At 44.1% G+C, this 25,604-nt stretch overlaps 1 protein-coding gene across 1 annotated transcript in view; it reads right to left on the bottom strand.

Moving 5' to 3' along the window:
* Window positions 1–25,604, bottom strand: part of AVL9 (AVL9 cell migration associated) — a 138,196-nt gene that overhangs the window by 44,332 nt on the left and 68,260 nt on the right. The window contains exons 9-10 of the mRNA XM_030204376.1: window positions 25,072–25,141; window positions 1,645–2,192 (exon numbers count right to left, since the gene is read on the bottom strand). Coding sequence (XP_030060236.1) covers window positions 1,645–2,192; window positions 25,072–25,141 — 618 coding nt within the window. The remainder of the gene's footprint in view (window positions 1–1,644; window positions 2,193–25,071; window positions 25,142–25,604) is intronic.

Genomic DNA, 25,604 nt, shown 5'->3' with positions numbered 1-25,604 from the left:
CTAGGTCAAAAGTGCAGTGGAATTTGTTCCACTCAAGTTAGACATTTATTAGACTAATCAACTATATAGTCGTACCTTGAAACCTTTTTTTTTTTTGCTGGTAAACCAGATGTAGATGGATATTATGATCTCCTATTTTCCAGTTTTCAACTTGCAGTATTGGAGGATGTGGATATTGTGGAGTGGGCCTGGCAACTGGATATGGCCAATTAGGGTGCGATGTGGGTTTAAATTACTGGTATTGACTTTAAAAAATGTACAAAAACAAACACCTAGAGCTTTGTGTGAACATGTGCATCAGTATATCTCATATCACGTTTTGAGATCTATATAGAAGAGCAGATTAATATATCCAGGTAAATATGTGATGAAAAAAAGAGGGTTTGAGGAGGAATACATTTAGAGTTCTGACATTTAGCTGGTGGAACAATCTCATGGAGGAGTTAACAAGGGGTGCAGAGAGAGAGAGAGAGGGAACATCTGTGGGTGTATTCACCATTATGGTGTGGGAGGAGGGCTATTTTGCCATTGGATTTCAACTTTGCTATTCAGGCTTTAGATGGATTTTTTTTTTTTTTGCTATTGCTTCTTTTTACATTTTTATCTATCGCTGTTAGATGCTTTGCATTGGCCGAGGTTGGAAAAGGCATAAGACAAATACAGTATTACATGAAATAGTTAATTTTAAACAGTTTCCTACTAATTCTTACCAGATAGCATTTTGAATGACTATAAATAAGGCATTTTACTTACAAAATGCAATATGAACAATATATATATATATACACAACTAGATACATTGAGGGCTCATATCTGTCTGTGTACATATAGACAGTAGGGATGGGAATTTGTTCGCAACGGTATGGGAAATGCCAATGACATATGCCACCTTAGTAAACAGGGCCTTTAATGTCTACAATTTATTGTGATGTTCATAACACTGTACTCCGATAACTGGGTGTATTTACACAGGGTATCTCATTTTAAAGGGTATTAATCTTCCTTTATTATTACAATACTGATGATGTTTCATCATTTCATACATTTATCTGTCTCTATACAAGTTAAAAAATACACATCCAAGTTCCTTAAAGTGGTGGTCCACTTACTAGGCCCACCATCATTCAAATGACTACAGAACACATTCATTTATTTCATAGGCGTGCTATGTAATAATTATATCAGTTTTAAATGCAGACATTAACTTGATAAGAAAAGTAACCTGCAGAAATTGTGGTTCTTTCCTAAGACAGAGTTTGTTCTTTTTGCCCCAAGGGAAATTTCCCTTGCATTAAATGTGACACAGAATGAAGATTATGGACAGACATGTCCCATCACATTGCTCTTTAGTTTGCTATGATGCAACTGACTCATATTAAGCAGTCAAAAAGGCCCATTAAAATAACGTGCAATGGATAGGAGGGAAGGTTTAATTTTAACAGGCTCTCTCTTAAAGAAAGGAAATGGGAATTTTTATTTTTCAGAAAAGGGAAGGGGATGAGACTTGATATACCACCTTTCTGTGGTTACACTCAAAGCGGTTTACATATTATATACAGGTACTTGCAAAACCCCTGTTCCCCAAATCCTTTATTATTCATATAAATCTTATCTTTTACATGATGATGGGTATCAATTATTTACCTTGGTGAAGATAGCTAAAGGCATGCCATACTGGTCCTCTTCCAAACCCGATACCAGCCCTGGAGCAAAAACTGCCTGTCCTGTGTTAGCCTGTGGCTGCACTATAATTGGAATGCATTCAGAGTTCATCGATTCCTTGGGAAAGACTTCAGCTTGCCTCATCCCATTTCCCTGTTCCTCTTCTTTTACTACATTCTCCTCTAGGACACAAGGGTCAAGGGTCTCCCAGTCACTTTCTGAGGACTCTGGAGAAGTACGGGAAGGTGGCTTCAAATGCTGGCTAGTCCCAGGTCCGTTGGATGTCTGCACTCCACTGCTGTCATTCTCAGATTGGGAAGTTACATCTGTGTTCTGATGCTCCATCAAACTGCTGTTAGATATATTTTCCTCTTCATTGCCTTTTTCCACAACTGCGTTTGGGACATCAGTAGCAGAGACTGAAACATACTTATCTACAAGTGGTATGACTTCTTGGAAGTCAGTATCCTTAGATATGCTCTTTCGTGGCCTGTACAGCGAAGAGTCTGTGAGACCATGCTCAATCATGCCTAAATGTAAAAGGAGCCATTTAAAGGGAGAAGACAGGCATTTACTCCAATATGCTGTTTTACGATACAACCCCAAGATAAAATTTAAATCTCACTGTTTATACACTAGTCCAATAACTGTATAACAATATTTGTCTTGTTCAGAGTAGGCAATTCTGATCCCTGGACTCCCAAGCAGGTCAGATTTTCAGGATAGCCACAAGAAATATTCATGAGATAGATTTACATACAAGACGGCAGTGCACGCAAATCTAATTCCTGTTTATTCATTGTGGCAATCCTAAAACCTGACTTGCATGGGGCTCTCGAGGACTGGAATTGCATACCCCTGGCAGATGAATACAGATAAAAATCATACTTTCACAGATCAGTAGCATATTACAGATTGGCAGATATCTAAAATGTGCTCCCATCTCTTGCCAGCTTTCATGTTTCAACAGGTTCTGTTAAGTAGAAGGCCTTATGTTTGGATTTAATCGATGGAAATCTGACCTACAAGTTACAGATTTGTGTATCAAATAAAAGAGGAGGAACCAGATTAACAGGCTTGGAAAGAACTTGAGGATATCGCTAGATATTTCAGAAGTCTTACATTAAAACATTTCAAGTATCTTTAGGTTGCTAATTTATCTTCACAACAAACATTTTTGTGCCTACCAAAGATAAATCTTAGGGATTTATATTCAGCAAGATTTAAGGCAGCCATGGAGGAAGCAACATCAGAGGGAGATGAAAGCGCAGCTGAGCAGCTCTGAAGGAGCAGCTAATAAAAGGTGTTTTCTCTCCCTCTTCAAGCAATTCCCCATTTTTTTTTCATTTCCTACCTGATAGTGAACATTATGGTGACTCACAAATGGATTGAGAGCTTCCAATATACGCTAACATTGTAGAGAGTTGGCGTTCCTAGGCGGGCAAGCAGACTATGGAGTTTTCTAAAATGGCAGTGGATCAGACTGACTTGGAAAAGCAGATGTGGAGGTCACAAAGCATAATGTAGCGTGCTGGTTTAAGGAGCTCAAGAATGAAATGAAAGTCATATGGAATTATGTGCAGGCAGCACTAGCGAAGATCAGAAATGATGTTAAGGAGATTGGCAGCAGATTGGAAGAGGTGGAGGACCGCATGGATGGAATGGAAGCAGAGAATCACGGCCTCCACATGGACAAACATCAATTTCAAAAGAATCATCAAAAATTATTGGATACTAGTAAAAAAGGCCCGTTTCTGACACAAATGAAACGGGCGCTAGTAAGGTTGTCCTCGGAGTGTGTATATTTGAGAGAGTGTGTGTGAGAGTGACTGTGTGAGAGAGAGAGTGAATGTGCAAGTGTGTGTGTGTGCGACAGAGAGAGAGTGAATGTGCGAATGCGTGTGTGTGACAGAGAGTAAGACTGGGTGCGAGTGTGTGTGTGTGAGAATGAGAGTGTGTGCCAGGGGCCCCCTCCCCCTAAGTTCCAGGGTCGTCCCCCACCTCCCTCCCTCCCAGTTCCAGAGTCGTCTCCTCCCTCCCTCCGACTTTCAGGGTCCCTCCCTCCCGAGGAGTCGTGGCGGCTGTCCACACACCCTCCCATGGTGCCTGGAGGGGCAGCCGTCGCCTACTTTCCTCCTGTGCAGCGCCGCTCTGACTCCTGAGGTTCCCCCTCCCCCACGCAAGCGCACCTGCAAACTGGCTTGGCACAGCGGCACGCTCTCTGTGGCTCTGCCCCCTCTGCTCACACCCAAGGAGGACTCCGACCTTTCTTTCCCTGCCATTGGTCGTGACGCTCTCAGCTACTCCGCCCCTCAACGCTTGTTTCTCTTTCAAGCTCCGCCCCTTTCACCCCTCCTCCGGCTCTGGCGTTCTACGTGACGTCAGCCAGGGCTTCAGAGCCTAGCAGACCAACTCTGAAGAAAGCCACGGACTCAGGCTGCCAGACGCATAGAACGTTGGAGGTGAGAATTATTATATAGGATGACTGAGGACTTGGAAAATAGGTCTCACAGATGTAATCTGTGCTTCAAAGGCATATTTTTTTTGTTACATTTGTACCTCGCGCTTTCCCTCATATCCAAAGATGGGAATTATTAGGACTGTAAGCAGGTAGTGATCCAAATTTGTGAATCTCTGTTATACAGTCCTGATTCTGAGGTGGGAACCAGCAATTGTAAAATTGCCATATTTCAGGATCTTGCAAACTCCACTTTGCAGAAGTGCAAAGATTTGAAAGAGGTCACCAGATACCTGCAGACAGTAGGACTCAGATACAAATGTTTATTCCCGTTTGACTATTGACGACAGTTGGCATTAAATCTAAGAAAGTGCAAACTACAGCGTAAGCTTGGAAAGCATTGGCAGAGCTGGAATATACAAATCTTCTACAGGCTAGTGCAAGCCCTAAACGGCACCAGGAATCGGGGTCTGGAAGGCAGAAGGTGTCTGGAAAGCGATCAAAGGCCCCATGCCCGACTGCATGATCTGTCACAAGAACTTTTGTTTGGGAAATTGGGGCAATATCAACTTAATTAATGATGTTGAGATTGCTAAGGTTTTTAACCGGGGGTCTCTGTTTGTTTTGATATTTTTCCAGTTTTTGGTATTTTTCTTGTGCTATTAAGAACAATATTATTTTTGCAGTTCAGGGGAGGCGTATGGAGATCCTGGTTTGTATGTTTTTCCCTTTTTTCTTTTTTGAAAGGGGAGTGCATCTCTCTTTACAAAGGGGATAAAGATTTGTAATAAAGGGAGGGTCATGTTTTCTTTTTAGTATAACACCCCTCTGATGGGCACGTTCCTCCTAGGCGGGGGAACCTTTTTTCATGGTCTTCTTCACCCTTTATCGGGGGGATTTTAATATTGTTCCAGATGGGAAACTGGACCATTCAAAAGGGGGTGGGTGGGTATAGCGCATCTCAGACGGGCCATGTTATCTTTAATGCCAGCATTGAAAGTGGTGGACATTTGGTGGCCACACCATCCTATTCAAAAAATTGTACATTTTTTACTATCCTAGGGATGCTTATATACATATAGATTTACTGTGGGGGGGGGAGGGGCACAGAAATTATTGGGGTCATTTCCAGGATGCCCGTATTGAGACTATTCAGGTCTTGGGATCATGCACCCATTTGGGTTGAGCTAGGTGATTGGTGGGGGAGGGGGGACAGTCTAGGGCCCTGGAATTTTGGAGACAATGAAAATCTGCTAGGAGAGAGAGACAGATCTGTGAGGAAATTAAGGGGGTAATCAATGATTATTTTTTGGAAAATGATACTGGTATGGTGCATGACAGTCACCTATTCCTCGCCAAACAGGACTATTACACCCAAATGACTAACTCCCTCAGTTCTAATCCCCGTCGTCTCTTCGCCACCCTTAACTCCCTCCTCAAAGTGCCCTCTGCTCCCACCCCCCTCACTCTCTCCTCAGGCACTGGCGGACTACTTTCGCGACAAGGTGCAGAAAATCAACCTCGAATTCACCTCCAAACCATCTTCTCCTCCTCCTCACCCTATAACACACTCCCTCAACCAACCAACCCAGGCCTCCTCCTCCTCTTTTCCCGATATCACAGAAGAGGAAACCGCCTATCTTCTCTCCTCTTCGAAATGCCCCACCTGTTCCTCAGACCCCATCCCCACCAACTTACTTAACACCATCACTCCTACTGTCACCCCCCCCATCTGTCATATCCTCAACCTCTCTCTCTCCACTGCAACTGTCCCTGACACCTTCAAGCATGCTGTAGTCACACCACTCCTCAAAAAACCATCACTTGACCCTACCTGTCCCTCCAACTACCGCCCCATTTCCCTCCTACCCTTCCTCTCCAAGATACTTGAATGCGCCGTTCACAGCCACTGCCTTGATTTTCTATCCTCTCATGCCATCCTCGATCCACTTCAATCCAGCTTTCGCCCCTTACACTCGACGGAAACGGCACTATCTAAAGTCTGCAACGACCTGTTCCTTGCCAAATCCAAAGGTCACTACTCCATCCTTATCCTCCTCGACCTATCCGCCGCTTTTGACACTGTCAATCATAACTTACTTCTCGCCACGCTGTCCTCACTTGGGTTCCGGGGCTCTGTCCTCTCCTGGTTCTCCTCTTATCTCTCCCACCGTACCTTCAGAGTACATTCTCAGGGTTTTTCCTCCACCCCCATCCTGCTGTCTGTTGGAGTTCCTCAGGGATCTGTCCTTGGACCCCTTCTTTTCTCAATCTACACCTCCTCCCTGGGTTCCCTAATCTCCTCCCATGGGTTCCAATATCATCTTTATGCTGATGACACCCAGCTTTATCTCGCCACACCAGACATCACTGCAGAAACCCAGGCTAAAGTATCGGCCTGCTTAGCCAACATTGCGACCTGGATGTCCAATCGCCACTTGAAACTGAACATGGCCAAGACCGAGCTTATTGTCTTCCCTCCCAAACCCACTTCTCCCCTCCCTCCACTCTATCTCCGTTGATAACACCCTCATCGTCCCCGTCTCATCTGCCCGCAACCTCGAGGTCATCTTTGACTCCTCCCTCTCCTCGGCGCATATCCAGCAGATAGCTAAGACCTGTCGCTTCTTCCTCTATAACATCAGCAAAATTTGCCCCTTCTTGTCTGAGCACACCACCCGAACTCTCATCCATTCTCTCATTACCTCTCGCCTTGACTACTGCAACCTACTCCTCACTGGCCTCCCATTTTGCCACCTATCCCCCCTTCAGTCCGTTCAAAACTCTGCTGCACGTCTTATCTTCTGCCTGAACCTGTACACTCATATCACCTCTCTCCTCAAGTCACTTCACTGGCTTCCGATCAGGTACCGCATACAGTTTAAGCTTCTCCTTTTAACCTACAAATGCACTCGATCTACTGCCCCTCCCTACCTCTCTACCCTCATCTCCCCTTACATTCCTACCTGTAACCTCCGTTCTCAAGACAAATCCCTCCTGTCAGTACCCTTCCCCAACACCGCCAACTCCAGGCTCCGCCCTTTCTGCCTCGCCTCACCCCATGCCTGGAATAAACTCCCTGAGCCCATAAGCCAGGCCCCCTCCCTGCCCATCTTCAAAGCCTTGCTCAAAGCCCACCTCTTCAATGTCGCCTTCGGCACCTAACCATCATACCTCTATTCAGGAAACCTGGACTGCCCCTACTTGACATTTCGCCCTATAGATTGTAAGCTCCTTGGAGCAGGGACTGTCCTTTATGTCAATTTATGTTAATCTGTACAGCGCTGCGTAATCCTAGTAGCGCTCTAGAAATGTTAAGTAGTAGTAGTAGTAGTCACCTATGGGATGCCCTAAAGGCAGTGATGAGAGGTCATCTAGTAAAGTGGGGGTTGCATAAGAAAAAGGCTTACAGCTTCAACAACAACTGAGTTCTCTGGAAGTCAGCATAAAGAAAAACCCGATCCCACCCTTTTACGAGAACTAACTAGGGTGAGGGCTGAGTTGGGCAGATTACAGATTGAAAAACAGATTTAATGCGGAGACAGTTACAGTAATATATTTTTTTGAGTATGGCAATAAGTCTGGAACCATATTAGCCAGGCACCTGTGATAGGCAAACTGGCCACTCTATACAAAAGATAAAGGGACAGGGTGATACTCTTCGTTATGTCGATAAACAGATTAGAGAGGAATTTTAAAGATTTTATTCCAAATTAACTGTGGAGAAAATACAGTAATATCTGAGTCACATTCACTTACCCACCTACAGAGCAAGAACAACTTGATTCTCCAATAACTATTCCCGAAATGGATTGGGATGTGAGGCAACTGAAAAAGTAGAAAGGCCCCAGATTAGATAGGGTCACCTCCAAATTTTACAAACTTTTTCTTGGGGAAACTGGACCACTGCTATGTAGACTGGATAATGATCTGCTGGAAGGGAATCCATTGTCCCTTAGTATGAATGAAGTGGGTATAACAGTCCAGCTGAAGCCTGGAAAAGATCCTTCTGCCTGTGGGTCGCAGAGAGGCATTTTCGATATGACGTCTAAGAAGGTCATTTTCAAAAATACTGTTTTAAACAAGGTTTTGTGATTTGGACGTTTTGCTTTTTTGGTCCATTTTTGGAAAAAAAATGAATAGGTACAAAACAGAGATTTATGCCATTGGAATGTAGGAGCCAGCAATTTTAGTAGAATGATCCCCCAGACATCCCAGCAGAGCAATGGGGGCCCTTCTGTGCACTTCATAAAAAGGCTCCCAGGTACACATCTCACCTTTTCTCCCTTATCTTGTTCCCTGAGCCCTCCAAAACCCACTGTCCCCCACTACTATAGCTCTTATGGGTGAAGGGGGCACCTATATGTGGGTACAGTAAAATTTTGGTGACCTTGGGAGGGATCACAGTTTCCACCACAAGCGTGACAGGTACAGGGAGATAGGTACCTGGGTCCCCCACTGTATACTGTACCGACCACTAAACTACTCCAGGGACCTGCATCCTGCTCTAACAGACCTGACTAACATCTGTGTCATAGAGGCTGGTAAGTCATATTTTTATTCACATGTTTGGGGTTGGGAGGGGGGTCACCCCTGATTCCCTCCAGTGGTCATCTGGTCATTTAGAGCACCTTTTTGTGCCTTATTTGTTCTGAAAACAGGTCTAGACCAAACATCTTGGTTTTAGTTCTGGACGTTTTGGTTTTGTTCCATTATGGCTGTAAAATGTCCAAGTGTTAGGCATGCCCTAATCCCGCCTTTGAAACATCCCCAACACCTCTTGTGATCTGAATGCACTTCTGACAGACTTTATTTAAAAACGTCTAAAAATAGGTTTCGAAAATAATGATGATTTGGACAGTTTTGTGAGAAAAACGTCCAAATGCTGCTTTATGCCACTTTTTAGACGTTTTTCTCTTTTGAAAATGAGCCCTCTAGGCCAATTTCACTTTTAAACATAGATGTTAAATTGATTGTAAAATATTGTCACAGAGCCTGGCTGGAGTGTTGCTTGGCTTAATCCATACTGACCAATTGGGGTTTGACCCTAAATGCCAGGTGGCAGATAATATTAGGTGTACTCTGATTATTATTTAGGGTCCAGAGGTCCCCAGTCAAATTTAGCTTTGTTATCTGTGGATGCAGAAAAGTCCTTTGCCTAGGTCAGCTGACCTTTCCTTTGGCAAGTCTTGTCTAAGTTGGGCTGGGATAGCATCTCTGTAGGTGAATTCATAAGCTTTATGGCGCACCCAAGGCCAGAATTAAAGTTAATGGCGGATATATGGAGGCTTTCTCCATCCAACAAGGTACATAGCAGGGGTGTTCCTCATTTCCACTGCTCTTTGCCCTCCCTACAGAGCCTCTGGCACAGGGGTATTGTGCAGGGAGACGTTACAACAAAATAGCACTTTTTGCTGATGATGCGCTGTTATGTGGACTCCCGGGGCCTGACGCTTCCTGTTATTGTGTGGGAGCTCTGGGAGTATAGGTATGTTGCTGGATTTAAAGTAAATATTGATAAATCTGAGTTATTAGCTATAACAACTGAAAGGGTAGATGGAGTTATGGCGGGGAAACTATCCTTTTGAATGGTTCGGGGGGTGGGGGGGGTATGGTATCTAGAAGTGCAACTCACTAGGGCTTTATCCTTTCTATACCCAAAGAATTAGGGGAAAATCCTACAGCACATCAGGGTGGATTTGGGGAAATGGAAGGGTTTATTGCTGTCATGGAAGGGACGTATAGCAGTTATTAAAATGAAAATTTTGCCAACATTACTGTTTCTATTTCAAACTTTATCTTTGGAGGTTCCTAAGCCAGTAATTTAGGAAGGGGGGCAGACTCAAGAAAAATGTCAGGAAGTATTTTTTTCACAGAGAGAGTGGTGGATGCTTGGAATGCTCTCCCACGGGAGGTGGTGGAGAGGAAAACGGTAACGGAATTCAAACATGCGTGGGATAAACATAAAGGAATCCTGTTCCGAGGGAATGGATCCTCAGAAGCCCAGCTGAGATTAGGTGGCAGAGCCAGTGGTGGGAGGCAGGGCTGGTGGTTGGGAGGCAAGAATATTGCTGGGCAGACTTATACGGTCTGTGCCAGAGACGGTGGTTGGGAGGCAGGGATAGTGCTGGGCAGACTTATACGGTCTGTGCCCTGAAAATGACAGATACAAATCAAGGTAAGGTATACACAAAAAGTAGCACATATGAGTTTATCTTGTTGGGCAGACTGGATGGACCGTGCAGGTCTTTTTCTGCCATCATCTACCATGTTATTATATTCTATTCTAAAGAGAAGATTATGAAGTCCATCGAACACGTCCTGCATGTTATGGGCACTTGGGCAAACGCTTTTCAACTAAAGCTTAATACAGAAAAAACACACTGCCTTGTACTGTCTTCCCAGCGCAAGTTAATTCATCCAACTTCTATTGCTGTTAACAATCTCATCCTTCCTATCTCTGATCAATTGAAGATTTTGGGTGTTATCTTTGATCATTTTTTAACATTTGAAAGTCAAGCAACGGCGCAAACAAAGAGTTCATCATGATGTGGAAGCTGAAACGGGTACGCCACCTCTTCGCGAAGCATCTCTTTAGAAATATGATACAATCATTAGTGCTTTGTCATACTGACTACTGCAATGGTCTGTCCCAGAGCCGGTGGTTGGGAGGCAGGGATAGTGCTGGGCAGACTTATACGGTCTGTGCCCTGAAAATGACAGATACAAATCAAGGAAAGGTATACACAAAGAGTAGCACATATGAGTTTATCTTGTTGGGCAGACTGGATGGACCATGCAGGTCTTTTTTCTGCCGTCATCTACTATGTTACTATGCTAATTCTCAAAGCGCAACAGGATATTAATACTTTTATTAGGGGTGGGAAGCTGTCAGGGCTCGCTAAACGATTTTTGTGGCAGCATACAAAGTTTAGGGGGGAGAATTGTCCTTAATTTGGCAATGTATTATTGGGCGTCACAGTTACATCAGCTTTTAGAGTGGGAGGTCAATCTGAATAAGCCTGGAGTATTATTGGAGCAGGATCACTTTCTTGACTTCCCTTTGACGCACCTATTGTGGATTATAGGGGGAGGGAGGGTAAGTGGATCTCAGATTACCAATCCTTCTATGAAACACCTGTTGTACATTTGGTTTAAGGTATGAACTCACTTTGGAGGAATTAACTGGGTTATCATCTTAAACTCTGATCAGTTATGAACCCTCATTTGTGGCAGGCAGGGAAAGGGGTATTTTTTCCAGATGGGAATGGGGGGGGGGGGGGGAATTAATGTGGTTTCAGCAAGTTTTGCATGCTGTGGAAATGTATTCTTTCAACGATTTAAAAGAAATGCTATCATCATTTATCTCCTAGAGATATCTTTCCATATCTTGAGGTTAAACATTTATAATTTCTCAAAATTGGATAAGAGAAGATCCAGAAGATAGGGAACATCTTGAAAATCTGTGGGCTGCACTAGGGAAATTGAAGGGTTCAATTTCCATTCTTTACAGATTTTTAAATCGGTAAGATTCAAAAATTAAGTTTATGTTACAATGGGAAAGGGATTGGGGGAAGAGTTGGGTAAAAGTGTTTGGAAAAGGGTGTTTTGTAAGGTTAATAAAGTTTCCATTTGTGTACTAATCAAAGAAAATGATTATAAGGTAGTCACTCGCTGGTATTATAATCCAGATAGATTAAAGATGATCTTCTCTAGAACTACAGTTATGTTAGAGGTGTCAGAGATCGGGGAACATTTTTTCACATATGGTGGTCATGCGATATTATACAAGGATATTGGAAAGCACTCATAATTGATGGGACAAGTTTTATGCACTCCTTTTTCTTGTGAACTGAAGTTTTGTTTGTTGGGTCTGGGCAATCAGCGGGGAAATAAATGGCAAACAAGAGTCAAGAGGATGTGCCTGGCAGCAGCAACATGTGAGATCATTGCAGCTAAATGGAAGCAGACTTGTGGTCCCACAGTATATGACTGATCACTACAGTTGCGAATAGTTCAACACATGAAACAATTAACAGATTGCCATCATGGGCATTTGATCCTGCCAGGAAGAATGGTCAAAGTTAGTTGATATATGAACACTCACACATGAGTGTCTACTTTGCAACAACCTACTGACTAGCCACTGTTGGGCGTTTGATATGAAGTTTGTTTTCCTGGTTTGGGTGGTGGGGTGGTTTTCTGTATAGGAGGGATTTCGGATTGGTTGATATAATGTATGTTATTTGTGATTTCTATATTTGGTACTCTATAGAAATCAAACAAAAAAAAACATGGAAGAGAAAATAAGATGATACCTTTTTTTATTGGACATAATACATTTTTTGATTAGCTTTCGAAGGTTGCCCTTCTTCGTCAGATCGGAAATAAGCAAATGTGGTAGCAGATAGTATACATGAGTGAGACATCCAAGCATTACTTTGACAGTCTGATAGGGTGGGAGGGTGGGTAGGAGGTATGCATGGGGACATCAAAGCATTTCATTGATATTCTAACAGGATAGGTGTGGGTAGGTGAGAGGAGGGTGATAAACAGAGAAATACAATTTTATGGTTTATAATGGGCTAGAAAACCCAGATCCTTGTTAAGTCATATATTCTATCTGCTACCACATTTGCTTATTTCCGATCTGACGAAGAAGGGCAACCTTCGAAAGCTAATCAAGAAATGTATTAAGTTATGTCCAATAAAAAAGGTATCATCTTATTTTCTTTTCCATGTTTTATTTTGTTTGATTTCTATTGATAACCTTAAGAGTGGACTAACACGGCTACCATACCTCTCTACTTATATTTGGTAGTAAAACCATAAAACTTTTTCAGAATAAAAAAAGAAAGTTAATTAACAATAAAAAAGGAAAGGCAGCCGTGTTAGCTTTTAACTTTCAAAAAAGAAATTATGATAAAATGAGGAAAATGGTAAACAAGAAAAATTCAAAAGGTGCAGATGCAAAGGTTAAGAATTTTCAGGCACTGGCATTTTCAAAAACATTATCTTAGAAGCATATGCCACATATATTCCATGTATAAAAAAAAAAAGTGGAAGGCTGGCCAAACATCAGCCTAATTAAAAGGTAAAGTGAAAGAACATTTTTCTAAAAATGGGAAAAGGGACTGAATGAAGAAAACACAAACAACATAAGTACTGGCAAGTGAACTCCAAAGTGTTGGTAAGGAAGATAAAAAGAACTTAAAAAGAAGCTTTTTCAGGTATATTTGAAGTAGGAAGCCTGTGAGAGCCAGCTGAACCATTAGAACAGAGTAAATCGTGTTACCCTGGGCAAATCACTTAGCCCTCCACTGCCCCAGGTACAATATATAACTTAGATTATGAGCCCATTAGGGACAGTGCAAAGTACCTGTTATAGAAACTGTAAACCACATAGAAGGGCATAATTGAACGGAAACACCTATCTCCATGGGCGTTTATCTCCGAGAACGGGTCCGTGAAGGGGCGGGCCGAAAAAATGGACGTTTTTGAGCTGGGCATTTGTTTTTTTTCGCGATAATGGAAACTAAAAACGCCCAGCTCAAAAAAGTCCTAATCCGAGCCATTTGGTCGTGGGAGGGGCCAGGATTCGTAGTACACTGGCCCCCCTGATATGCCAGGGCACCAACTGGGCAGCCTAGGTCAGTGCGGTGGACTTCAGAAAAAGCTCCCACATGCATAGCTCCCTTACCACGGGTGCTGAGCTCCCAACCCCCCTCCCCCAAAACCCACAAATGTACAACACTACCATAGCTCTTAGGGGTGAAGGAGGCACCTACATGTGGGTACAGTGGGTTTTGCAGGCCTCCCATTTACCAGCACAAGTGTTCAGGGGGGGGGGAGATGGGCCTGGGGCCACCTGGCTGAAGTGCACTGCTGTACCCACTAAAAGTGCTCCAGGGACCTGCATACACGCAGGCCTCTAGGACTTGTTGCTGCTGTATAACATTGGCACATCAGTTGACACCTGAAGACTAATCTCTCCGAAAACGTCCTTTATTGGAATAACCGCGTTTACTCACAGTTAACTGCAGATCAGAGGTTGTGCCCCACTGGCAACGAGTCTCGTTGGTACTGAGATGAGCAATAGGTCAGAGCTGGCAGAATGCTGTACAATGCCCTCTTTCAGCCACATTCAAGGTAAGAACTAAGTTCTGTAACATGGCTAACACACGAAAGGGAACTAAAACTGGCTTACAAAAATGGCCACTACCGCATGGACTACAACAGGAAACACAACAGGGCACACTCTGACCCAGTAGGCAGGGGGAAAAGCACCATGGGAGAAGAGCCTAACAACTACCAACATCGTGAGACTGTAACACAAGCTAATGAAATCACGGAGCCCAATACCCTACACCCACCACAATGCAATGCTGATGTGACCCTGTACTGCACCCGAGAGCCACATCTGACCCAGGGAAAGGCTGTGACAGGATCGAACACATTCTGCTGTCATGGAGGTGGGTACGGCATTTGAGGCTGGCATACAGGCTGGAAAAAAAGTTTTTAAAGTGGGGTTTTTTTTGGTGGGAGGGGGTTAGTGACCACTGGGGGAGTCTGGGGAGGTCATCCCCGATTCCCTCCAGTGGTCATCTGGGCAGTTAGGGCACTTTTTTGGGACTTGTTCGTGAAAAAAGGGTCCAAAAAAAGTGACCCAAAATTGCGGTCAAAACGCCTTTTTTTTCCGATTAGCAGCTAAAGACGCCCATCTCTCCTCAGCTGATAAGCACGCCCCAGTTCCGCCTCCGACACGCCCCGTCAACTTTATTCGTTTCCGTGACGGAGTGCAGTTGGAAACGCCCAAAATCGGCTTTCGATTATACCGATTTGGGCGCTTTTGCGAGATAAACGTCTATCTCCTGATTTAGGTCGCACTATAGGTGTTTTTTTCTTTCGAAAATAAGCAGGATAGTCACCTCAGGGATCACTAGTGATATATCGTGCTAAAAGTAAATAAAATAAATAAATGGGGCACTCAGGGAAGACAAGGCCATAGCGGAGAAACTAATGAATTCTTGCTTTGGTCTTTATTGAGGAAGCTGTAAGGAAGCTACCTGTGACAATTTGACAAATTGGAGGAACTGAAACAAATATCAGTGAACCTGGCTGTAACAGGCCATTTTGACAAGCTAAAGAGCAGTAAATTACCTGGGCTAGATAGTGTACACCCCAAAGTACTGAATGGTTTCACAAATGAAACTGCAGATCTACTATAAGTAGTAATCTGTAACCTATCATTAAAATCATATTACGGTACCTGAAGATTGGAGGATGGCAAACATAATGCCAATTTTTTTGGAGGGTTCCAGGGGTGATCTGGGAAAATACAGACCTGTGAGCCTCAAGTCAATGCTCAGCAAAACAGAAACCATTATAAAGAAGAAAATTTTATGTTCACAGGTTACCTACCAGAATACATAGTTTGATTTTAAATAAATTGACCTTCTGAAGAAATTTGTGTTACTGCAGCTCCCTCTTTTGATGTTTGAATAGCCTGATTTAGCTCTGGCTCCTCAGGATTAGAGAGAATAAAGCGAATGCTACATATCTGTAGAAGGTATTCTCCGAGGACAGCAGGCTGATTGTTCTCACTGATGGGTGACGTCCACGGCAGCCCCTCCAATCGGAATCTTCACTAGCAAAGGCCTTTGCTAGCCCTCGCGCGCCGATGCGCGGCCGTCTTCCCGCCCGAACCGGCTCGTATTCATCAGTCCCGTATATAGCAAGATAAATACAAGGGAAGACACAACTCCAAAGGGGAGGCGGGCGGGTTTGTGAGAACAATCAGCCTGCTGTCCTCGGAGAATACCTTCTACAGGTATGTAGCATTCGCTTTCTCCGAGGACAAGCAGGCTGCTTGTTCTCACTGATAGGGTATCCCTAGCCCCCAGGCTCACTCAAAACAACAACTCGATGCGTCCCATGCTGTAGTCGTCAAAGAGCCCAAGAACAACGCGTTCCACTGGGCCAATCTCGCTACCTGAGTCCTCTTTTTCAAAAGAGCACAAAGTCTGCAGGCCTGCGGGCGGTGCCCAGCCCCCAGACACTGAAGACACGAAGTGTGCCTATCAGTGAGCGAGATTACCCGGGCGCACTGGGTGCACTTCTTGAAGCCGCTGGAAGACTTCATTGACATGGGCGGAAAAATCACGCCGGCGAAATCAAAATCCGCGATGACGAAGGGCAACAAAAAGAAGGGAGAAAAAACCCGTACCGAGGCCAAAAAGGCCGGTCCCGAAGCGAAAGGAAACTTATGCGGGGAAAAAGCTGGAAACACGGGAAAGGGGTAAAGACCGTAAAGGTCTCTTTTTTTTTTTTTTAGCGAAAATCGCGAAGACGCGCGAGGTCAACTTGAGGGGCACGAAACGGCGCAAAACACAACCGTCCCGAGCGCGGACAAAAGAAGACTGATGAACACGAACTGGTTCGGGCGGGAAGACGGCCGCGCATGCGCGGTGCGCATTGGCGCGCAAGGGCTAGCAAAGGCCTTTGCTAGTGAAGATTCCGATTGGAGGGGCTGCCGTGGACGTCACCCATCAGTGAGAACAAGCAGCCTGCTTGTCCTCGGAGAATGTATAACATGTACTGGTATTGGGAGGAGGGGAAGGAATTCGAAAGTACTTCGAGTTGAGTGGTGTGCAGGAGAGAACATTTATTTCATACTATTTTTTGATTAGCATGAAGTTAAATCTGTTAGCTTGCTTATTTGTTGTGAAAAATGTAATCCTGGACTTCTATTTGTCTGCTCCTCTTGTTGTTGCCAATAAAAATATTTAACATAAGGAAGTCGATAGAAATCAAACAAAATAAAACATGGAAAAGAAAATAAGATGATACCTTTTTTATTGGACATAACTTAATACATTTCTTGATGCCGGGGGTCGCGTAACTTTTCCATGTTTTATTTTGTTTGATTTCTATCGATAACCTTAAGAGTGGACTAACACGGCTACCACACTCCTCTACTTAACATAAGGAAGAAAATGACTGAACACAGAGAAATATGGTTTAATGGGATAGAGTCAACATGGATTAGTCAGGGGAACTTTTATCTCACCAATCAGCAACATTTTTTTAAGGCATGAATAAAACATGTGGATCAAGGTGAGCCAGTTGATATAAAGCACCTGGATTTTCAGGAAGCTTTTGACAAAGCCCCTCATGAGAGATTCTGAGGAAATTAAAAAGCCAAGGAATAGGAGGCAATATCCTGCTGTGGACTAGGGAACTGGTTAAAAGACAGAAAACAGAGAGTAGGGTTAAATGTATTTTCAAAGCACTTAGACTTACAAAGTTCCATGAGTAACCTATGCAACATTGTAAGTCTAAGTGCTTTGAAAATTAGCCCCCAAATCTCTTAACAGAGAAAGGTAACTAGAGGAGTAAGTCATGGATCTGTACTGGGTTGATGCTTTTATTTTATTTATAATTTTGATTAACATAACAGCTTCAAATATATACCACAACAGTACATATCAATTTTTTACATTCATCTTTACAATCGGTTGTTATCCATGAGGTCGATATTCAAAGCAATTTGACCGGCCAGAAACAGCTCCTGGTCAGATAAACTGCCTGTTCATAGCTAACCACAAATTTATAGTGGCACATAACCAGTTAGTGCTACTGAAAATAATTAGTACTGAACTGAAAAACAGCTATTTTGGGGGCATTCCAGGGCAGAGTTGGCCTGTAAATTACCAATATTCAGCACTGAACCAGCCACAATAACTGCACAAATAGGACAGCATAAAAAGTTAGTCCTATCTTTATGTGGTTAAATTTTAGCCAGCCTTCTGAAAATTAATGCCAAATCCTTATCCTCATTCTCAGATCCTCTGTCCACAATACTATATCTCTGAACTTAATTGGCAAAATCCAGAAGAGACAAAATTCTATCAAGGTGCAATGACAGGAGTGTCAGCATGCACAACACAAAACAGAAAAGAAGTATGGAAACCACAAAAAATGTTGTTGGCGCAAGTGGTCAAAGGAAACCTGACACGGCCACAGTTTGGCTAATTGTCTGTAGTTCTTACTTGTTCTATATTCATTTTATCCCAACCCTATTTTCTCCTTCATTCTCTTCCTCCCTCTCATCCACACTTTCCTCCTTCCTTCTCCATTCGCTCAACTCCTTGCCTTTAACCAGCATCACTAGGAGGAGCGGTATTCAACAACCAGAACAGATGCTTGCATTTTTTCTGTCCCAGATGCACCCCAAACCCCTCCCCCAGATCTCCACATTATAAATCCAGACACTTATCCCCACTCTCATTCCAGTCATATCCTCTCACCTCTCGTAACTGAAGCTCATGAATCTTCAAAATTCCTTCTCATTCAGTTGCCTCCGTGAGGTTACCATGGCGAACTAGAGTCTATAAAGTTCCCCTAGTTTCTGGTACTCTCATAAGTCATTCATTCTCTTCCGAACTCCGAATCAGCCATCTGCTTTAACCTGCAGTCCTCCTTTGAAACTCACTTCCATCATGCCAATTCTCAAGACAGTCTGCTAGTTATAGATGTAGCACTTCAATTTCCAATCCCTGCCTCTTGGAGCACTTTGGTAATTTCTTCCAAGTTTCTGACATACATGTCTTGCCTTTTTACTGTAAACCTGAATGAGAACAATCATCTGTATTTTACATCTCCCCTCCCTGGAACTTATCATTAATATACTTCAAGTCTTTCCTCTTTTGCAAAGTTGCCAGGGATAAATCAGCATACACGGACAGTTTGTTGCCCCCTCCCCAGTCTAGAGTGGAGAACTCTTGCATTTTACCTGGCAATTTTGAAGTCTTGAATGCATATCCTGATATCCCTTAGCAGATTTGTTATTGCAGGGCTCAAAGAATGATGAGCTCTATACACTGGGCTGCCTCTCCATCACATTTAGCCAGTATATCAATACAATTTTTTTGTGGCTATCATGATGCAGTCCTTATAAGCTGGTTCCTCAGCCCCATCCCCTACCCATAAATCTGCAGGAGACTGGTTTTCAAGGGCCTCTAGTTTCTCAAACATTCACCAGCTCTTCATTTTGTTCATCTAGGCAAGTCTCCATACCCTCTAACTGATGGCCTAATGCTGTTATATCCACCTGTAGCTACTCAAGATGAGTCAAAATCTCTTGCTTTAAAGTGGTGAAACAAGAGATTTTATTTATTTATTACATTTCTATCCCACATTTTCCCGCATAGCAGTAGGCTCAATGTGGCTTATAGGTTCCGGAGAGAGCCAACTCCGGGAATATATAGAGTGGAAAATAGAGTAAAAGTAGGAGCAAGGAAGCTGATAAGGTTCCGGAAAAGAGAATACAACTCTGGGATGAACATATAGTAGCATATAGAGAGAAGTAATCCCAATGAGGCTGATAAGTCTCCGGGGATGGGACTACAGCTTCTAGTGAACAATACAGAGTAGGATAAGGTAGAAGTACACTTAATTATAACTGGAGTGGTAAAATTCGTACAGTTTGAAGTAATAGGATTATGTGGAAGGGGTATTGTTCATTTCTTAGTTTGACAGATGTGATGCATTGTTCATGAATTAGTTTGGGTCTGCTGGGTAGGCTTTCCAGAAGAGGTGAGTCTTGGGGTCTTTTCGGAATTTTGACTCATCTTGAGGAGATACAGGTAGATATAACAGCATTAGGCCATCAGTTGGAGAGAATGGAGACCTGCCTAGATGCTGATTATCCCTGGCAACATTGCGAAAGAGGAAAGACTTGAAGTGTATTACTGAACAGTTTAGTTTTTCTCTCTAAGACCCAGTACCAGAACTTATTTTTCATAACTACAGGGTTTATATCAACCCTCATGTCTCTTTGTGGGGTTGTGTCAAGCTCCTTGTGCCATAAAGTGCACCCTGCCATAAAGTGTGACAAAACATGCTGTCTGAAAATACTGTAAAAAGATAGCTTCTGACTTTTTTGTCACATCAAGACCAATTTGAGGTAAGTGACTAGATGTTTATTTGAGTAGCCCCATCGTTGGTGTGGGGGGCTTAAAAGTAATGCTTTTTTGTTTTCTATTGTTTCAGGTGCCTGTCCTTGCTCCCATTGGCGGTCCCCTTGCCTTCATTGGCGGTCCCCTTGCCTTCTTGTGCTGTTTTTGAACTTTAGAGGTTGATGGTGATCATGCTCAACTCCCAAAAGCTGTACTGTAATTACACATATATAACTTTTTTTTTTTTTTAGCTCTGATGGGACCTGCTCAACAATAATGCCAGCCAGGACCTGGTGTTATTTTGCGGCATTGTTTTCTGTCTAACGCTGTTCAACACCTCTGTTCATTGCAGCGCTAGTTTTTGATCATCTAGGAGGAATAGAAAATGGCCTTATTTACATGAGATTGACTACATTTACATGCCATCTGCGCAAGTGCCTGGCACACTCGCTGTTTAAGGCGGTAACCCTGTTGATCATCCCACTTTGGTGACTGCGTGCGCAAAAATGGCACTAAGGCCTTTCGCGCTTGCATTGACTTTTAATCAAATCGGCCCATAAAGCAAAGATGCTTACCTGTAGCAGGTATTCTCTGAGGACAGCAGGCTGATAATCCTCACAAACCTGCCCACCTCCCCTTGGAGGTGAGTTTCATTCAGGTACAATGGATATTTCTCTGTACCTGGAGGGCTCACAATCTAATTTTATACCTGTGTCAATGGAGGTTTAAGTGACTTGCCCAAGATCACATGGAGCAGCAGTGGGATTTGAACTGGCCACCTCTGGCTGTCAAGATCAGTGCTCTAACCACTAGGCCACTCCTCCACTCCGCCTTCTGTATGAGTTGTCTCCTCTCTCTTTTTTTACTCTTAACTGAACTGAGGAGCTTGGCTACACGTCTGATGGCGCATGCCCCGAGTGCCTTCCTGCCTGCCGCGCTCCTCAGTTCAGTCAAGAGTAAAAAAGAGAGATAGAGGAGACAACTCATACAGAAGGCGGAGTGGCCTAGTGGTTAGAGCACCGATCTTGACAGCCAGAGGTGGCCAGTTCAAATCCCACTGCTGCTCCATGTGATCTTGGGCAAGTCACTTAAACCTCCATTGCCTCAGCTATAAAATTAGATTGTGAGCCCTCCAGGTACAGGGAAATATCCATTGTACCTGAATGTAACTCACCTTGAGCTACTATTGAAAAAGGTGTGAGCAAAATCCAAATAAATAAACTCCAAGGGGAGGTGGGCAGGTTTGTGAGGATTATCAGCCTGCTGTTCTTAGAGAATACCAGCTACAGGTAAGTATCTTCGCTTTCTCTGAGGACAAGCAGGCTGAATAATCCTCACAAGTGGGGTATCCCTTCCATCCAGGCTCACTCAAAACGACAAACGTTGGTCAATTGGGCCTCGCAACGGCGAGGACATAATGCAGATTAACTTGAAACTATATACAAACTAGCCGAGAGTGCAGCCACGAACAGAACAAAAACGGGCCTGGGGGGAGGGGCGGTGGAGTTGGATTCTAAACCCCAAACAGATTCTGCAGACCAACTGCCCAAACCAACTGTCGCGTGGGTATCCTGCTCAAGGCAGTAGTGAGATGTGAATGTGTGGACTGAAGACCACCTTGCAAATCTCTTCAATGGAGGTTGATTTTAAGTTAGCCACTGATGCAGCCATGGCTCTGACATTGTGAGCCGTGACATGTTCCTCCAGGGTCAACCCAACTTGGGCATAAGCGAAAAAATGCAATCTGCTAGCCAACTGGAGATAGTGCATTTACAGATGGCGACTCCCCTCCTGTTGAGATCAAAAGCAACAAACAACTGGGCGGACTGTCTGAAGGGCTTCGTCCGCTCCATGTAAAAGGCCAATGATCTCTTGCAGTCCAAGGTGTGCAAGGTGCTTTCACCGGGGAGGGTATGAGGACAGGGAAAAATGTTGGCAAGACAACTGACTGGTTCAGATGGAACTCCGACACCACCTTTGGCAGGAACATAAGGTGCGTTCGGAGGAGTACTCTGTTGTGATGAAACTTAGTTAAGGTGCATCCACTACTAAGGCCTGAAGCTCACTGACCCTACAAGCTGAAGTAACAGTCTCCTTTCTAGCGGAGGGGAAGGATCAGAGGGAATCCCAAAGGACTCATCAGAAAAGTACCTGGGATCCTCATCTGACTCCCACGAACGCTCCTGCTCAGTGTCGGATAAAACCTGAGTTAAGGTGCTTCGACGCCGAGGAACGATGTCCTCCAAGGCGATGTCAAGAGGCCGATGCCCAGTCCAACTGCGACGAAGCTCCCTCCATCAACGTTGAAGGGGAGTCGACCTGGGTGGCAGCCGGCGTCGACGCTGCAGGTGGCATTGTTTCAGGGACCTCACCACAGGTAAAGGGCCAGAAACCGCTGCAGCAGATGGTAGAGAAGGCGCAAGCACCCCAGACACCGAAGTTGACTGATGTAGCAGTTCTGGAAACAAGGCCCGGATGCGCTTGTCAAGAGCCACCATCGGAGAAGGCTGCAGGATCGGTGGGACAGGCGGTGTCAGAATCCGTGGAGGCTCGGGGGCAGGTACCGGGCTACTGGAAGACCGATGCATCAGCACCTCCTGTATTGAGGGGGAGTGATCCTCTCGACACTGACGCTTCTCAGGTGCCGACTCTCTCGACGCCCCGGAGCTCCTGGTACCATGTGTCGAAGGAGAACGACGACGGTGCTTCTTCACCGTCACTCAACGCCCGTCATCAAGACTCCTCGGTATCAATGAGGAGGACGTGGAATCTTCACATCCTCTCGGGGCCAGGTCTGAAGAAGGCCGGTCCCGGGGGGCCTGCATAACAGGAGGCCTCGAGGCAGGTGGAGACCCACTCGACGCCTCACTGCTCCCAGTGCGTCTCTCCGTAGCCATTATCTTCCCTCCTGACATCGATGCTCCTGTCGATGTCGACACCGCCGACCTCGGTACCAATGTCGAAGGACCGGACTGAGCCCCAAAATGTTTCTCTCATTGGGCTTGTCGTTTGAGTCTGTTTCTTCATACGAAGACACAGACTGCAAGCGGCTGGGCTATGATCGGGCCCAAGGCACTGGATACACCAGGTGTGGGTATCGGTACCCGAGATAGTCCGGATGCACCACGTACAACGCTTAAAGCCGCTGGGTGTCTTCGATGACATGGAAGGAAAAACGGCTTCGGTGAAATCAAAAGACGTGATTGTGCCCTTGAAAAGAAGAAAGGCACAAAAGAAAAGGGGTGAGACCCGACCGAGTGGCCTAAAACACGGCCGCTTCGAACAAGAAAGAAAACTTACAAAAGAGGTCTAAAAATTAAGAAAAATACGGGAAGGTAAATTTTTTTTTTTTTAAGAGATGACGAAAAGAAAGTAGAAATATAAAGATAAATTGTCAAAAGACCCTGGGCCAAAAAAAACGAAGAGACAAACTGAAGTACGCTGTCTTTCCGCCGAGGACAAGAAAAAACTGAGGAGGCACGTTCACATGACGGGCGGGAAGTCGTCCGTACATGTGCTGTTCGCGCGCCAGAAGACTCTGGCAAAACTTTACTTTTTTGCTTGCAAAAATTTGCCGATTCCTGGGCCGACGCGGACGTCGACCCACATGTGAGAACAAGAAGCCTGCTTGTCCTCGGAGAATTCAAATTTAGCAAAGATATAAACAAGATGCAAATACTTATGCTAAAAAAAGATTTGCATCTTGTTTATTGTAGAAATATGCTGTTACTTGCTCTCAGTGAAATACAGGCCAAGGGCTCAGGCTAAGAGCTAGGCCTCTAAAAATCAAAGATCATCTCTGACACAGATACATTTCACTGCAGCAAATGCTGAAGAAAGCAACTGAGGGCAGATAGAGGGAGGGGGAATCTGCTCTAGCAACAATAGCGAGACTGGCACCCGCAAGAAGTCATGAGCAAAGATGTTTTGGCTAGTGGAAGATAGTAATGGGTCAGGTGCAAGTAGGGGGGCTGGAGGGAACTTGGAAGCATGTCACATCATTTGTTGATACTTACGAGTTTTGGGAACATGTGAAGTCATTGTTATCAACCGATAAGGGCCAAAGAGTTCTGGTGAGAAAGTTAGGGTCCATAGGGATGAATAGAGCCAGAAGGGTATAAAAAGGGCAGTCTGCAAGGGTATCAGACCAGAAGGCTGAAGAGAGAGGACAGACTGCACCTGCTGTGTGTCGTGAAGTGCTGTTCCACCATGTTCCAGATATGAATGCCTAATTGCCTGTACTGCCTTTGGTGAGATGCTAATAAACTCTCTTCTTGTATCCCAGTGTGTCTTTCTAATTGTTGAGGGCGTTGGTACTCAGGCTGTGTAATCCAGACTGAGAATATTGCCTCACCTGCCCAAACTATTAATATCACAATCTTATAGCCTCCTTCTAGTTTTTTATAGCCCCTATTATATTCATTATATCTTTGCAAAATTTCAGCATAAGGAAGTTCTAACATAAAAGGTCCTAACATAGGAAAGAGAAACATCAGAAAATATTTCTTCAAGGAAAAGTTGTGGAAGCATGGAATGGGCACCCAGGAGAGGTAATGCAGACAAATACAGTAGTATAAGCCAAGAAAGCACTGGATACGTACAGAGGATTCTTACTTGTAAAGATGTTAAGGAAAAGCTAGAGATCAATTGGGAACTATGGTTCTGCACCAGGAAACAGACTGGGTAGCCTGTATGAGCCTTACAGGCCTTAATTTTACATTTTATCACATTTCTAAATTTCTAGGCTCAAAATGGTCTAGAATTTAAGACACGCTAAAATTGGGTGTGTGCTAAACGTTAGAGAAGCCAATGCATTCCTATGGGCGTCTCTAACATTTAGCGCATCCAATTTTAGCGCACACTAAAACCATAAGCGCATTTTAGTAAAAGACCCCCTCCACCACCACTGTTTTGAAAATATGTAATATACACTGTTTCTTTCTAATTCAGTACAGCAATCATATGCAATAGTAAACCATCATCATCACTTACATGGGAACAGTGAAAGCATAGACATCAGTGTCCCCACCAGCCTATTTACTGGAGACACATAAAACAGGATCTGGAAAAAAATGAAACAAAGTAATAGTAAACAAAATTACTATACTTTCATATGAGCAATGGGAAAGATGTAGAACCCTGGCTCCCACAAGTCTAAGGAGATAGAAGTTCTGAGAGGACATTTCTGTGATAAGTGAACATTATTTTGCACTGTGCTTTGAGAACTTAAAGATTGGGGTCTAAAAGAAGGTATTGTAGGTTATTGATAGGCACAATTAAAAAAAAAAGCAAACTTTATTAACTAGTCCCCATATCCTTTCCCCCCTAGTTGTCAAACTTGAACTTTGTACCACATAGCATTAACAGCCTCTAGAAGGCACAGCAGGGCCTACTTCAGTCTTAGGGTGGGGTGTGGGGTGGGGGGTGGGGGGGGAGGGGGAGAGAGAGAGAGAGAGAGAGAGAGAGAGGCAAGCATTATTAACTAATTTCCATGGTGTACAGCAGGACCACAGCAGGAACCAGTT

The sequence above is a fragment of the Microcaecilia unicolor genome, chromosome 1 (assembly GCF_901765095.1).
Source record: "Microcaecilia unicolor chromosome 1, aMicUni1.1, whole genome shotgun sequence".
Classification (NCBI taxonomy): Eukaryota; Metazoa; Chordata; class Amphibia; order Gymnophiona; family Siphonopidae; genus Microcaecilia; species Microcaecilia unicolor.
The sequence above is the reverse complement of the archived record's forward strand: the minus strand, read 5'-3'. Positions and strand labels throughout refer to the sequence as shown.